At 45.6% G+C, this 14,590-nt stretch overlaps 1 protein-coding gene across 1 annotated transcript in view; it reads right to left on the bottom strand.

Moving 5' to 3' along the window:
• The window catches only part of TMIE (transmembrane inner ear), a 33,481-nt gene extending 22,293 nt beyond the window's left edge, over positions 1-11,188 (bottom strand). Inside the window, exon 1 of the mRNA XM_020998931.2 lies at positions 11,038-11,188. Within this exon, the coding sequence (XP_020854590.1) occupies positions 11,038-11,154 (117 nt within the window). The 5' untranslated portion in view covers positions 11,155-11,188. The remainder of the gene's footprint in view (positions 1-11,037) is intronic.
• Positions 11,189-14,590: the final 3,402 nt, after the last annotated feature.

The raw sequence follows: 14,590 nt of genomic DNA, 5'->3' as shown, positions 1-14,590 counted from the left end.
TGACCTAGGTAAGACACTCCCTTCCCCTAAGGGGCTTATGTGGGAATGTGGGGTGGAGAGGAAAGGCAACAGGTAATATATAGGTAAATACAAGATAATTTGGGGGTAAGGCAACCCCATCACCTTCCACACACCAAATTAGAGCTCCTGGGTAGCCTAATGCTATTCTGCCTCTATCCTTTATGATTTACTCTGTCAACAAATTCTATGGAATCTTTGCATCCATCCCCACACCTGTGCCTGCTGTCTTTGATGCAGCCAATGCTTTAATTCAAGAACTCCTCTCCTAGGTAGACTGCTAGTGTTTTCTTTGGCAGATTCCAGGACTGTATCCCTCAAATGTCAAAGTGCCCATCAGAATTGTTTCATCCACCCTTCACTTTGACCATAATGGCTTTCCCTCTAAATCTCTGATAATGTCCCAAATGCCTCATGAATCAAGCCCAAGACCATCACCCTGAGCTTCCTTCATCATCATTTCCTCTACAAAGTACCCCACTCCTTCTAGGCAGCATCCACACACTATTATAATCTGAGATAAGCCCAAGCATCTGGCCTCAGACACTTACTAGCTGTTTGACCCTGGTCAAGTCACTTCACCTGTTTGCCTCAGTTTCCTCATCTGTGAAATGAGCTGGAGAAGGAAATGGCAAACCACTCCAGTATCTTTGCCAAGAAAATCCCAAATGGGGCCATGAAGAGTCGGATAAGACTGAAAAACGACTCAAAACCCAGTTATCTAAAGTCATCTTGTTCAAGGTAGCAACATTTGTCTAGAATCTCATTTCCCAGATTTCTCTTTTTCTCTTCCTCTTCATCTCCCAGCTTCCCTGGCTTCCTTCAAGCATCTGCTAAAATCTCACCTTCAGCAAGAAGTCTTTCCCGGTCCCCCTCAAAGCTGGCGCCTTCCCTTTGATATTACCTCCAATTTATCCTGTATATATCTTGTATGTGGTTGTTTGCATATTATCTTCCCCACTCCCATCCATTAAATTGTGAGCTTCTTGAGGGCAGGAACTTTTTTTGCCCTTTTTTTGTATAACTAGCACTTAGCACAGTGCCTGGCGCACAGAAGGCACTTGTTGATTTGACTTCCGTCATCTATAATTCTCCTAAAAATTCCAATGTCTCAGTATCAGCCCTGGCGTCGGGAGGACCTGAGTTCAAATCCAGCCTCAGACACGTAACACTTACTAGCTGTGTGACTCTGGGCAAGTCACCTAACCCCAATTGCCTCACCAAAAAAAAAAAGTTCAATTTCTCTGATTAATATAGAAAATTTTCTCTGAGCATTCAAGCTAATCCCCTCAACCTCTCTTGAACACATCATGTTCATTCCTGCCCGCCATCTTTGTTCAGACTATTCCCCAAACCACCACCACCTCCATCCCCAATCTGTAATACTTTGCCTTCCCGTCTCACCCTATCCAAATCTGATCCGTCTTCCAGCACCCATCTATCTAGGTAGTTCTCCTTCTATGGAGCCTTCCTTAGCCACTCCATCTCACACCAAGCACTCTCTTCTTTTGACCTTCTACTATACTTGACTATACCACATCTATGTAGAAAGTGGGTTGGAGAGAGCAGAGAATAAAAGCAAAGAGGCCAGTTAGGAGACCATCGAAATGTCCATCCAAGAGGTGATGAAGACCTGACCCACAGCAGTGGACAGTGTTGGTTAGGAAGTCAATAAGTGAGGAGGGCAAAGGAAATAATGCCGGGCATAGGGAGTTTTGAGCAGACACAGAGTTGAGAAAGTACAGGGTGCATTTAGGGGAAAGAAAATGGTTCGGTTTGACTAGAGCAGAGCATTTAATGTGTGGGGGTAATGAGATAAGTCTGGAAAGGCAGGTTAGTGCTAGCTTGTAGAGGGCCTTGAATGCCAAGATAAGGAATAGAAGCTTTACTTAGACTGCCATGCTTAGTGTAGTGCTGGGCACATAGTAGATACTTCATCAAAGTTCACTGACTGTTGACTGACAATAGACACAGCACTCTGCTTAGAGTCAGGTAGAGCTGATTTCAGCCTCAGACATTTAACTATCTGTGTGGCCCTGAGAAAGTTATTCAACTTCTGCTTGCTTCAGTTTCCTTATCTGTAAAATGGAGATAATAATGGCACCTAACTCTTAGAGTTATTGTAAGGATTAAATGAGATATTATATGTAAAGCACTTAGCATAGTGCCTGGCACATAGTAGGTGCGATTCCTTCCTTTTTTCCTCCTTTCCTTCCTTTTTTTCTTTCTTCCTTCCTCTCTCCATCCCTCCCTCCTTCCCTTACTCTGTCCTTCTCTTCCTTCCTTCTTTCCTTCCTTCCTCCCTCCCTCTTTTCTTTCTGTTCTTCCTCCTTTCCTTCCTTTGTTCCTTTCTTCCTTCCTCTTTCCATCCCTCCCTCCTTCCCTCTCTTCTTTCTGTTCTTACTTCTTTCCTTATTTCTTTCCTGTCTTCCTTCTTTCCTTCCTTCCTTTCTTCCTTCTTTCCTCCCTCCCTCCTTTCCTTCCTTCCTCATCTGTAAAATGGGTACAATAATGGCACCTAGCTCTTAGTGCTGTTGTGAAGACTAAGTGAGATCCCATTTGTAAAGTGCTTAGCACAGAGATCTCACTGGTATAGAGAAGCCAGTGAGGAATGCAGGTCAGCACCTCCCCCACAAAGGATAGTCCTTGATGTTGACCAGAGAAGAGATGTCAAACATACCGTGGGCAGGGCCCTGTAGCTCGCAACACTCTCAAGCATTTCAGGAACCAGACTAAAATATAACTGGGAAATATATAGCAAAATAGATAAAAAATACCAGAAAACATAGATAATATTACATTTTCAAACTAAGTCGATGTCTCGTCTGCAGGGATCCTCCTAAATGCTTTAGTGGCCCTTGTTTCTCTCTCTCAGAGAGAACTTAAGTTCCAAGAGACTTGTTCACCATTTCTTCTTACAACAACCAAATGAATTAGGTACAAATATTCTTAGCCTCCACTTTATAGTGGAGGACACTGAGAGCCAGAAAAGGAAAATGAGTGACCCAAAGCCCCATAGAAAGGAAATGGGGGAGTCAGGTTTTGAAGTGTCCCAATGGCCAGACAGCATCACATCTCAGATCCTGCCTTAGATGCTACTTGATAGGTGACCCTGGGCAAATTACTTAACTTGTCTCAGCCTCAGTTTCCTCATCTGTAAAATGAGGTCATACTAGCATCCACCTCACAGGGCTGTTAGGAAAATCAAATGAGATAATATCTGTAAAGCATTTTGCAAAGTCTAAAGCAATATATATTCTTATATATATATATATATATATATATATATTCACATTTATATATTCTAGCTATTATTATTAACCTGGGTTCTACGACTTGGAGTCTGCACCCTTCCCTTGACAGGAGAGACCGGGAGAGATTGTGACCTTGAGCCCTTGGAGGAGAAGGGGAAAAGCCATCAGGGGAAAGTCACAGGAAGAGACAATTTTTTCCAAGGGTTGACTTTAAATAGGGTTGCAGAAGAAGGAAGAGGCTTGGTCTTTATAAACCCATTTGCAAATGATGCATTTGCCAATTTAGAAGAACAAGGGCCTGAGAGGCTTCTGTTTTATGTTCAGATGGTGTGGTACCATGAATCTTGGAGCAGGAGAGGTCCTCTGAGGGCATCTAGGTAGAAATGGATCTGAGCAGGAATCTCCATCCAGTGTTCCCAAAACAGAATCACCTGGTCACTACTTGAAGACCTCTAGTGATGCGGAACTCACTCTCTTCCCAGGCAGCCTGTTCCATTTTTGCACAGAACTAATTTTTAGAAAAATTTTCCTTATATTTATAGGAAATCTGCATCCCTGTAACTTCCACCCTTTGCTAAAGTTCTGCCTTCTGGGTCCCTGAAAAGCAAATCTGACCCTTCTCCCTGGCAGCCCCCCACACACTTCAAAACTGCTCCGTCCTCTCTTCTTCTGGCTATAGACATGCTTAGTTCCTGCCACCAGTTCTCTTATGGTATGGTCCCCTTTCCATCCTTGCCATCCTTTGGATGTGTTTTAGCTTGTTAATATCCTTCCTAAAAAAAATGGGTATACTTGGGTGGCCATCTCCACATGACGCTGCCTGCGTGCTGGCCATCATCCTCAGTCTATGCCCAGCAGAACTTTGGACCCTCCCGTCCCTGGATGCCCAGGCTCTGACAGGTGAGCTTTTGCCTCCTCTTTCCCAGAACCAGGCCTCCACCCCCCACTCCCCCCCAATCTCCACACCATTCCTCCTCCTCTTTCTGTGTGTGAATGTAAGCTCTTGAGGGCAAAGACTGTGTTACTGGGTTGTATTTGTGTCTCTGGGACTTAGGCCAGTGCTTGGCACCTAATAAGAACTTAATAAATGCTCTATCATCCATCCATCCATCCATCCATCCATCCATCCATCCATCCATCCGTCCATCCGTCCATCCGTCCATCCGTCCATCCGTCCATCCATCCATCCATCCATCCATCCATCCATCCATCCATCCATCCATCTCTCTCTCTCTTTCTGTGTGTGTGTGTGTGTGTGTGTGTGTGTGTGTGTGTATGTGTATGCTTGACCACAGATGTGAATGGTGTTTCTGACCAGATAAATGATCAGTCACGTATATAAAAAGAGGCTTGCACAGCGATGTGCGCAGTACTGGGTGCTGAATACCGTTGCTGAACTGAATTATATGTGCATGCAGGGTTGAGAGTGAGGCATGAAGAGGCATTGGGCATCTGGACAAAGAGCAAGGTATCACACCAGGATCTAGGAAAGGGAAATGAGAGTTCTGGATGGGGAGGGAGTCTGCCCTCTGCCTCAAGAACATGGCCAAGACTCGACCCCACCTGAGGCAAAGGAGTCAGCCCCCCTTTGCCCAGTCATACCCCCCCCGGGGGCTTTCGGCCAGACTCTTAGATAGGCAGAGCTGTGCACAAGGCCGCTGAAATGGGCCAGCTCAGATTTCAGGCTTCAGAGGAGCTATTCCCCCTCCCCCAACCAGAATGGGTGTGTAGATCTAATTACAGGGACATTCAACCCCAGCACTCAGCTCTGGGGTCTGGCTCCAGAATCAGGCAGGGAAGGCTAGGGGGTTGGAGGCCGACAGGGGTGGGGTAGGGAGAGGGATGGCTGATTCCTGGGCCCCCCGCACTGCATCTCCCCAAAGTCTCAGACGAGTCTGGCCCATCCCCACCTCTCCTTTTCTCCTCCTTTGCCCCTCCCCCCGTATGCCCATTCTGACTTCAGGTCTCTGCTGGTTTCTCCCTCTCCATTTACCTCTTTCTGCTGTTAGTCTTTCTTCGTTTTGCTCATCTGCCTCTCCCCCTTTGTCATTTTATGTCTCTTTTCTTGTGCCTGTCTCAATCTCCACCTTCCCATTTTGGTCTGTCTCTTTCCCTCTGTCTGTCTCTGTGTCTCTCTCCATAAACCTTTCTCTGGCTCTGTGTCTCTTCTTCTCTCCCTTTCTCTGTATTTCCCATTCTGTTTCCCAGTCTCTTTTTCTTCCCTGTGGTTCTCTTTTTCCCTGTTCCTGACTCCATTTCTCTGTTTCTACTTATGCTTCACTAACTGTCTTTACCTCTTTCTGTGTTTCTGTCCCTGTGTGTCTGTCTCTCCCTTCTTCAATTTCTCTTCCTCTCCCTGTCTGTCTCTATCTGTCTCTGTGTCTCTGTCTCTGTCTCCCTTTCCCTCCCCTTCCTTTTTAGCTGAGCCTCACATTCACTTCCTTACCCACTGGCTCTGCTATGCTACCTGGCCCCCTCCCAGAAATTTCCTTTACACTTCTGACTGGCTCTCCCCTTCCCTTAGCCCATCCTCACTGACCTATAGCCCTGCCTCGAATTTCTGTGTTGAATCATTCCCACCCTTCCTCCACTCCTAAAACACTGACGTTCCCCAGGGTCTGAGATGGAAGACCTGTCCCTGGGGCCCCTTCTATGTGAAAAAACTAGCATGGTCCACCCTCCTCAAGAGAGGCCCAACCAGGTGACCATGATACACCCCCTTGACTCCCAACACCACCCTCAGATTTTGTGCCTATGAGTGAATCCAAGGAAGTGGGGTAAAGGAGATAGATCTGAGCTAGCCAGGGAGGGAGACTAGTGTTCTGAAAAGGAGGTGGGCTCCTGTGCTTCCCAATGTGGTGAGAAAGACCAAGTCCCTCCCCCAGTGTCTCAGTTTGGAATAGTAACGTTGGCATTGCCTAACCCTTAGCATCATTGTAGAGAAAGCTCTTTGTAAATTTAAAGGTGGTAAAATTGCAAGCTATTGTCACAACAACCTCCCCAGGCTGAGGTGGAGGGGGATTGTGACTGTGTGTGTGTGTGTTGTCATTTTGTCTCTCTGGGCCTCAGCTTCCTCCTCTGTAAAGTAAGAGGGCTTCTCTACATGATATCTAAGGCTCCTTTCAGTTCTACACGCTATGATTCTCTAACCACATGCCTCTGCCCTATTACTTCTAGCATAATCTCTGGAATGTCCTGCCAAGCTGAAAGGCTCTGAATATTCAATTCAGTTCAACAAGTGTTGGTTATGGGCCTACTGTGTGCCTGTCATCAGATGACCAGCCTGACTAAGTGCAGAGAAATTCATCACCAAAAGGCACCTGGTTACTGGGGTGTTTTTGGCTACTACAATCCATGAAGAATCATCTAAAAGGGGAAGTCACTGACTTTCTATATAACCTTGAGATATATGTATATATGTATATGTATAACCTCATCTTGCTGGGCCTCAGTTTCCCCCTCTGTAAAATGAGGAATTTGGGGTTGTTGGCTGCTGAGATCGCTTCCAGTTCTATGACTATGATCCTGGTGCTGCAATCTGTATCCATGAAGGGATGGCCCACAGGAGAAAACCACAGATCTTTTTAAGTAAAGCATCCAAATTCTCCCCATCTTTCAAGACCCAGCTCTTTAAGGGAGCCTTCCCTGGCCACAACATTCCACAAAGACCTACTTCACAGGGTTTGGGGAGGAAAACACATGATAGACCTTAACATATTATAACAGTGGTTCTCGAACTTTGTGGTCTCGAGGCCCTTTACGCTTTTAAAAATGATTGAGGATCCTCCCTCCCCCCAAGAGTTTCTGTTTATGTGGGTTATATTTTTAGTATTTACTGTATTAGAAATTAAAACATCTTATTGTTACAGTTAGCTCTGCTACATTGCGACTTTCCTCATGCGGTTTCAATACATCACTGGTCTGCATAAGAAATTGGAATTTTGGGGGAGTTTTGTGGAAGCCGCAGATGACACATGAAGACGAGCAGACGATACAGAGCCTATGACCAAATATTTAACACAAATTTTACAATAAGGTACTGTAAATACCCCATAAAAAAAAAAGAAAAAATTCAAACCTCTCTGGAGGAAGGGAGGGCCAAAAAATTTTATGTGGATTTTCCAGGTCTCAGGGGCACCGTGCCTCCAACTCCCATGATGTGGAAGGGATAATTGTATTATGAAAATGGTTTTGACCTCCAGAAGTCCCTGAAATAATCTCAGGGACCCTCAGGGGTTCCCAGACCAGACTTTATTATGGGATTAAGAGTTATGTTGACAACAGTGATGGCCCATCTCCCCAAACAGACTGTGATTGGCTGAGGATAAAGACTCTAAGATCCTTTCCACCTATAAATCTAGGATCTATTTCTCATTTACCTTTTTATTTCATATAGTAAATGTTTGTTGATTGACTGATGGACTCTGCCCCTTATTTCCTTCCCTAGGCTAACTACCTTTCTAGGTTTTCCTGGTCCAGTGTTCAGCAAGTGAAAAGCCTGCCTCATGTCCCTCTCCCAGATAGGAAATCTGTTTGGCAACTGCTTTGGTAACACTTCTCAGACCTGGACATCTTAAAGACTGAACCTACAGTTAGCTATATTGATATGGTGGTCTTGATAGCAAATTCCTAGCACCTTCCCCCAAATTCCTTCACCTCCCTTCCTGATAAAAACAGAAGCAAACTGTTTTTAGGTCTTAGAAGTATGTGGGGAAAGCCACTAAGCTATTCATAGCCTTTGACCTAGCTGTCTCACAAATGGGTATAAACCCCCAATGAGGTTTGAATGAAAAAGGAAGATTCTACATATACCCAAATATTCACAGCAGCATTTTTTGTAGCAACCAACAACTAGAACAAAGAGGGTGCCCATCAGATGGGGAAAAGAATGAACAGACTGGGGTCTTTCAATATCAGAGGATACTAGTGTGTCATAGAAAATGACACATGTGAGGCATTCAGAGAAGTATGAGAAGACACATTGGTACTGATGCAGGGTGAAAAAAGGAGCTGTGCTTCATTGGTTTTCTTTACAACAAAAGAAGACAAAATTCAAATAAAGCTGGGTTTTGAGGGGTGGAAAGTGAAAGAGGAGAACATTGTCTAGGAATAACTGGTGAAAAAAAAAGCAAAAGGCTTACATGAAACATGTTTCAAAATAGAAGGTCATTGATCATTTGTACATAAGAGATGTCTCTGAACCCTAGATTCCAACTCAGCTAAGCATCACAAGAAACCAGGAGGGCAGCCCCTAGAGTTCATAAAGGAGAGCCTGGATGGCCCTTGTCGGGGCTGTGCTAAAAGGGATTCCATTTTGTATGGAGGATGGACTGGGTTCCTTCCAACTCGTGAGATTCTGAATCTATGAATTAAGGGAGGAGATGGTCGAGTTCTAGGGCTGCTGGGGATTGGCACCCATCTATTGACACAGATTCTTTGGGACTTGGTCAAGGCTGGTTGAGAAACTACCTGAGGGACCAGCCCTAGGCCACTGCTTTCTTTCTTTGTTAAAAATTTAATTTAATTTATGTATTTTGTTGCATTTCAGGTTCTGAACTGTCTCCCTCCCTCCCCACCTCACACTAGAGAAGGCCACCATTTGACATAGATTTTTAAATATATGTAAAGCCATACTATGCATACTCCTAGTTATCAGTTCTTTCTCTGGAGGTGGATACCATTTTACTTTATAGGTCTTTTGTAACTGATTTGAATCTTTATAATACTCAGAATAACTTGGTTGTTCACAATCACTCTTTGAACAATATTACTATCACTGTATATGAGTTCTCTCGGTTCTGCTCATTTTACTTTTCATTATTTCATGCAATGAAATTTGCATTTCATTATTTTTTCCCACATTTTCTAAAATCAGCTATCTCATCATAAACCACAATCACATACCACAACTTGTTTAGTCCTTCCCCAAAGGACAGGCATCCCTAGGCCACTGCTTTCTCAGAAACTTAATGTGGAATAGGGAGGATTGGACAGAAAATACTGATGTCTTAGGGATATTGAAAAAAATGTATATGGATGGGAAACTTGTTTAGAGTCTGGGGACAAGGTAAAGGCCTCTAGACTGGAGGGAGGGCTAAATGAGATTTGTCCTGCGGTCTGGACCTGACTATTCTCATTTACTCTAAAATGGAGAAGCCAAAGTGCTATAGAGCTGGAGTGGGGTTGGGGGAGAAGAAGCAGGGGTTGCAGGGAGGAGAATGGAGGAATATCTATTTCTAATTTGGGTGGCCTTGTTCCCTAGCTATGTGCCTCAGTTTTCCAATCTCTAACATAGGAATAGATTATATCATGGAGTCAAAAATAATTGTCTTTCCAATCAGATTGTCCTTCTCACTTCCTCTGAGACTGGACCTCCCCAAGGGGAGCATTAAGTCTTGCTCTTATGCTGGTCCTGTGATCAGTCTCTCTCCTCATATTTTAAAGGGGGAAGATGTTCTCTTACCCTTCCCACTCTTTTAGAGACAAGCAGCAGTATATTACAAGTGGAAAGAGAATACAACTATAGGATTTTTGCATTGGAAGGAAACAGAGAGTATATAGTCCAACCCCTTCTTTTTACTAGTGAGGAAACTGAGGCCTGGAGAGGTTCAATAACTCGCCTAACATGACACAAGTTGCTTAAAATGGCAGATGTGAGATACAAGCCCATGCCCTCTGATTACACATTTAGTTTAGACTCTCTTGTCACTAAACCATCTTGCTGTACTCTTATCTTGAGTCTTGGTTCTAAAATAATAAGCTATGTGACCTTGGCTAAGTGACTTTCCCTTATGAGTCTCAACTGTCCCATCCTTGAATTGGGGCAGTGGATCTTGGCTCATGCTGAGCAATTCCAGCACTGACAAGCGGCATGAGCTAAAAAGTCCCTTCCAATTCTGACATTCATCATGGTGCCTTGGCAAGGGCTCTAGGCTTGGGGACTGGGTGCCTGGGTTCAAATTCAGGGTCTGGCTCTTACTAGCTGTGTGATCTTGGGCAAATTGCTTCCCTTCCCCCCTAACCCACCCTATCGAGCTGGACCCAGACCATGCTTCACATCCATCCTCCTTGGACATCATACTATCTGCCCTGATGCCTTGCATATTCTCCCCACATCTCCCCAACTACTTTCCACCCTTTGCTCTGGGGATGGTGATTGAATCATCCCAACCACTGCTTCGGAAAAGACACGGCACCACTCACCATTCCTATGACTCCCCCAGACCAAAGCTCCCTTCCATGACCACCACTCTCCACTTCCCCTGTTAGTATGTAAGCGGCCCGAGGGCAGGGACCATCTCACTTGGGTATTTTAATCGCTAGCACCTAGGACAGAGCCTGGCACATAGCAGATATTTAAAGGCTTTTTCATTCATTTATTCATCTATCCGTCTCTGGATCTCTTTCTCCTAATCTACAAAATGAGGATAATACATGAGCGTTTCCTTCCTTCAGGGCTATTTTGTGGAGAGCTTTTTCTGAAAGCCTTAAAATGCCATAGAACTGGAAGGTCTTCCTCTGACGATGCTGTGACCCCAGAAGTCAGAATACAAATGGTTCTCATTCCCAGCCTCCCTCAGTTTGGGGGCACCATGTTTAGTTCTCCCCTAAACTCCAGATTGGGACAGCAACAGGCACCAAGCATCCCAGCCTCCTGGGCCTGGCCTTAGCCTGCCTAACCTCCCTCATCTTGGACTCCTCCAAGGTGGACCCACCAGCCCCAACCTGTCTCCCTCCCCCTTCCCTTCCTCTTCCTGGGACTTACCTCCACCAGCTGGCTCCCTGCCAAGGCAAAGGCCAGAGAAAGGACCCCAAAGCCCAGGGCTGAAGAGAGGCTTGAGAAAGGCTGACGCCTCACAATCTTCTTGCCTTGCTCCCACATCCTGGCTCTCTCCAGCCGGCCAGCTCTCTGATGCTCTTCCTGCTCACCTCCCCACCGACCAGAGCCTCGGCCTGCCCTGTGATGAATAGCCTTAGGGGGCAGGCTGGCAGCTTACCAGACTCTGGATATCTCCCCCACCTCTCTCTCCCCCCTCACCCCACCAGTCGTCTCTGCAGCTGCCGGCTGCCTGCTCTGTCCAGTGGCTCTGGCCCAGTGGGGGTGGGGAGAATCATTTATTCATCAGGGAGGTGGAAGGGTATCCTGTTCCCCAGGAAGGGGGGGCATGCTGAGAAGAGGACAGGAGAGTAATTTATGCCAGGAGGTGGACATTTGCTGTTTGGGGACACTTAAGGCAAAGACAGGATGAGGGTAGCATGAAAGTCTGGGTTCAAGTGCCGGATTTGGCATTAACTCATTCTGTGACCTTGGACCAGCTCCTTTCTTCCTCTGGGCCTCAGTTTCCACACTCATAAAATAAGCCTGTTAGATTAGATCTTTTCTTCCAAATTGGAAATTCTGTGTTCTAATGAGTTTAGGGTCTTTCAAGGGCTGGTATAGTATGTTCTGTGTTCTAAGGACCTTTTCAGTGCTGATATTCTATGTTCTGTGGTCTAGGCTTCAAGTTTCTTCAAGATCAGACATTGATGTTCTATTTTCTAAGGTGGTTTCCAACCCTACATTCTATGTCACCTCTGACATGCTATGATTTTATGAGCTTTTTGCCTTAAGAGGACAAAACACCCTAGCCCAAGCTGGCATTCCATCCCTAGGAAGCTGGCCCAGGAGTCCAAGTGTTCAAGGGCTCAGGGCTCTCTGAGAACCCCCTCTTCACAAAGGAGGCCCTCCCAAGGCTCAGGCCCCCAAAAGCTTGACTGTGGTGGTGAAATGTGGTTATCTCTGGCACCCTGGAAGAGGAAGAAAGTCCCAGTGGCTGCCCATACCTCAATGGGGGGGGGGCATTGCTGCCCATTCATGGCCCATGTTTCCTTGCTCCTGAGTGATAGGGGGAGGAGCCTGTGATTGGTAGTCATGGCAATGAGCATCACGCGCCGAGCTCTCCTTGGCTGTCCAGCTGTAGCTTTGGTCACCCTGGAACCCGGCCAGGATTCTGGAGGGGAGGGGGGAAATGGGTGCAGCAAGGGCTCGGATAGCTTAGGGGAGGAGGAGGGTGGAGAGAGGGTGTTGCTGACGGATCCAGCAGTGTCTACACAGACTGGGCAGTGAAACTCAGTCGGTTGTATGCTATGGAGGATACATTTCTAGGCAAGATTCTCCTGAGGCCAGTCGGCTTTACAGAGAGATTAACTCTAACCTCCGCCACTCACTGAACCCTCCCCCTAGTCACAGACTGGTTCATGAACTTGGAACACTGGAAAGAAACTCTATAAACATAACAAATGTGGTTAAGATGTTGAGCCTTCAGTGACACTTCATCCATCATTAAACACGAGGGAACTCACCCAAGAGAGAAACCCAAAGCTCCAGTTCTCTAACTTGTAGTAACATGCTCCTTTTAGTGACAAATCTGTTAAAATACGCTAGGCAATATATGTATATGTAGACAAAATACACACAAATAATATGGTCCTTTTAAGAGGCTACCATATAAAAGCTCATTTTCCATCTTCTTCATGTCATCTTGAGCTTTCTGCATTATAAAAAAAATCTGGAATCTGGATTCTATTGTTTTAATTTGGAGCAACGCTACTGTGCGACAATAAATTGTATTTTAAAATGTGGCTTATAACAGCATTTGAAAAAAAGGGGGGGCCCTGGCCTTGGAGTCAGGAGGACCTGAGTTCAAATCTGGCCTCAGACACTTGACATTTACTAGTAGTGTGACCGTGGGCAAGTTACTTAACCTCGACTGCCTCACCAAAAAGAAAAAAAGGGGAGGGGCAAAAAAATGATCCAAGACATATTAGGAGGCTATTGCAGTAATCCGGATGAGAGGTCAGAGGGGCCAAAGCTAGGATGGTGCTCAAGGCAGTGAAGAGAGTGGCATGGATATGAGAGATATGGAAGTAGAATGGACAAGACGAGGCATATGCTAATTAGAATGATATTTATTTGGACTCAACCCTTATTTCCCTCAACTCAGTTTGTTTCCATTCAGTTAAACAAACATGTGCTAAGCACCTCCTATCTGTAGGGATCTGTGTACTGTGTTGGGATTACAAAGATGAAAACCAACAGGACTCTTCCCTCAAGAAGTTAGGGATACTCAGGGAAATTCTGGTGATGTTAAAAATAAAATAAAATAAAATATAGCAATTTTTAGAAGAATGTTCTTATTTTATTTTTTTTCTCAATTACATATAAAACAATTTTTAACATCCATTTTTATAATTTTTGAATTCCCAATTCCTTCCCTCTTTTCCTCCCTTCCCTCCTCATTGGATAGGCAAGCACTTTGATACGGCTTATACATGTGCAGTCATGCAAAACATTTTTCATGTACAATCAACATTTAAAAGATATTTACAAGCTGGTCACGGAGTTCACAATCCGTGGTGGAGGTGGAGACTTAAGAACAGGGAGAATGATGAGGAAGCATCACAGCTATCGTTTATACAGCACCCTACATACATTAGGTCATTTGATCTTCACAACAACACTAGAAGATAAGTACGATTATTGAATGAGGAGACTGAAGATGGGAGAGGTTAAGTGACTGGCTGTGTGTCACACAGCTAGTTAACTGTCTGAGACAGGATTTGAACTCAGGGCTTCTTGACTGCAGGTCCAACACTCTAGCTGCTTCAGCATGTATCACGAGGGCCCTGGGTGAGGCAAGGGCACATGCACAGGATTCCCAAACCCTGGGCGCCTGCCCCTTGGTCCTGCTCTCTGGGACTTATACTCTCCCCTGGTGGGGGTCCTCAAGCCACCATAAACACACTTCATTTTCCCCAAATCTTCCATGGGATATTTGTGGGATTTTTCCTGAGGGTCTTACGGACTGGTGGAAAGAACTTGTGGGAGGCCTTAGGATGGGTCTGGACCTTCTTCATACATGGCCGGGCAGCAAAGGCACAGCATGACCAACATGGGAGTGCCCTGCCAGAGGTTACAAGGGCTCCTGCGGGGGTCAGGCTACTATTGATGGAGCACTGGCGCCCTCTTGTGGCAAGAGCGGGAGCTGCTGCTGCTGCTGCTGCTGCTGCTGCTGCTGCTGCTGCTGCTGCTCCCAAAGAGCACACGTGACCTCTGTGATGCTCTAGACCGAGAAAGACCCAGCTTGGCAGCTTCCAGGGGTGGAGGAGGGTAGGGTGTTGGGGGGAGAGGGGAGAAGAGAGGATGGAGAGAGGAAATGCCAAAGAGAGGTTGGAGATTGTCCACAAAGGAGAGTCCTGTGTCATCACATAAAACAACATGGGCGTCACATGACATGTTCATTGTGTGAGTGGTGTGTCATCACGTGTCGATCACATGA

The sequence above is a fragment of the Phascolarctos cinereus genome, unplaced genomic scaffold (genome assembly GCF_003287225.1).
Source record: "Phascolarctos cinereus isolate Bilbo 61053 unplaced genomic scaffold, phaCin_HiC Scaffold_4;HRSCAF=312, whole genome shotgun sequence".
Classification (NCBI taxonomy): domain Eukaryota; kingdom Metazoa; phylum Chordata; class Mammalia; order Diprotodontia; family Phascolarctidae; genus Phascolarctos; species Phascolarctos cinereus.
Note: the sequence above shows the minus strand (reverse complement) of the source record. Positions and strands in the feature narration are given on the sequence as shown.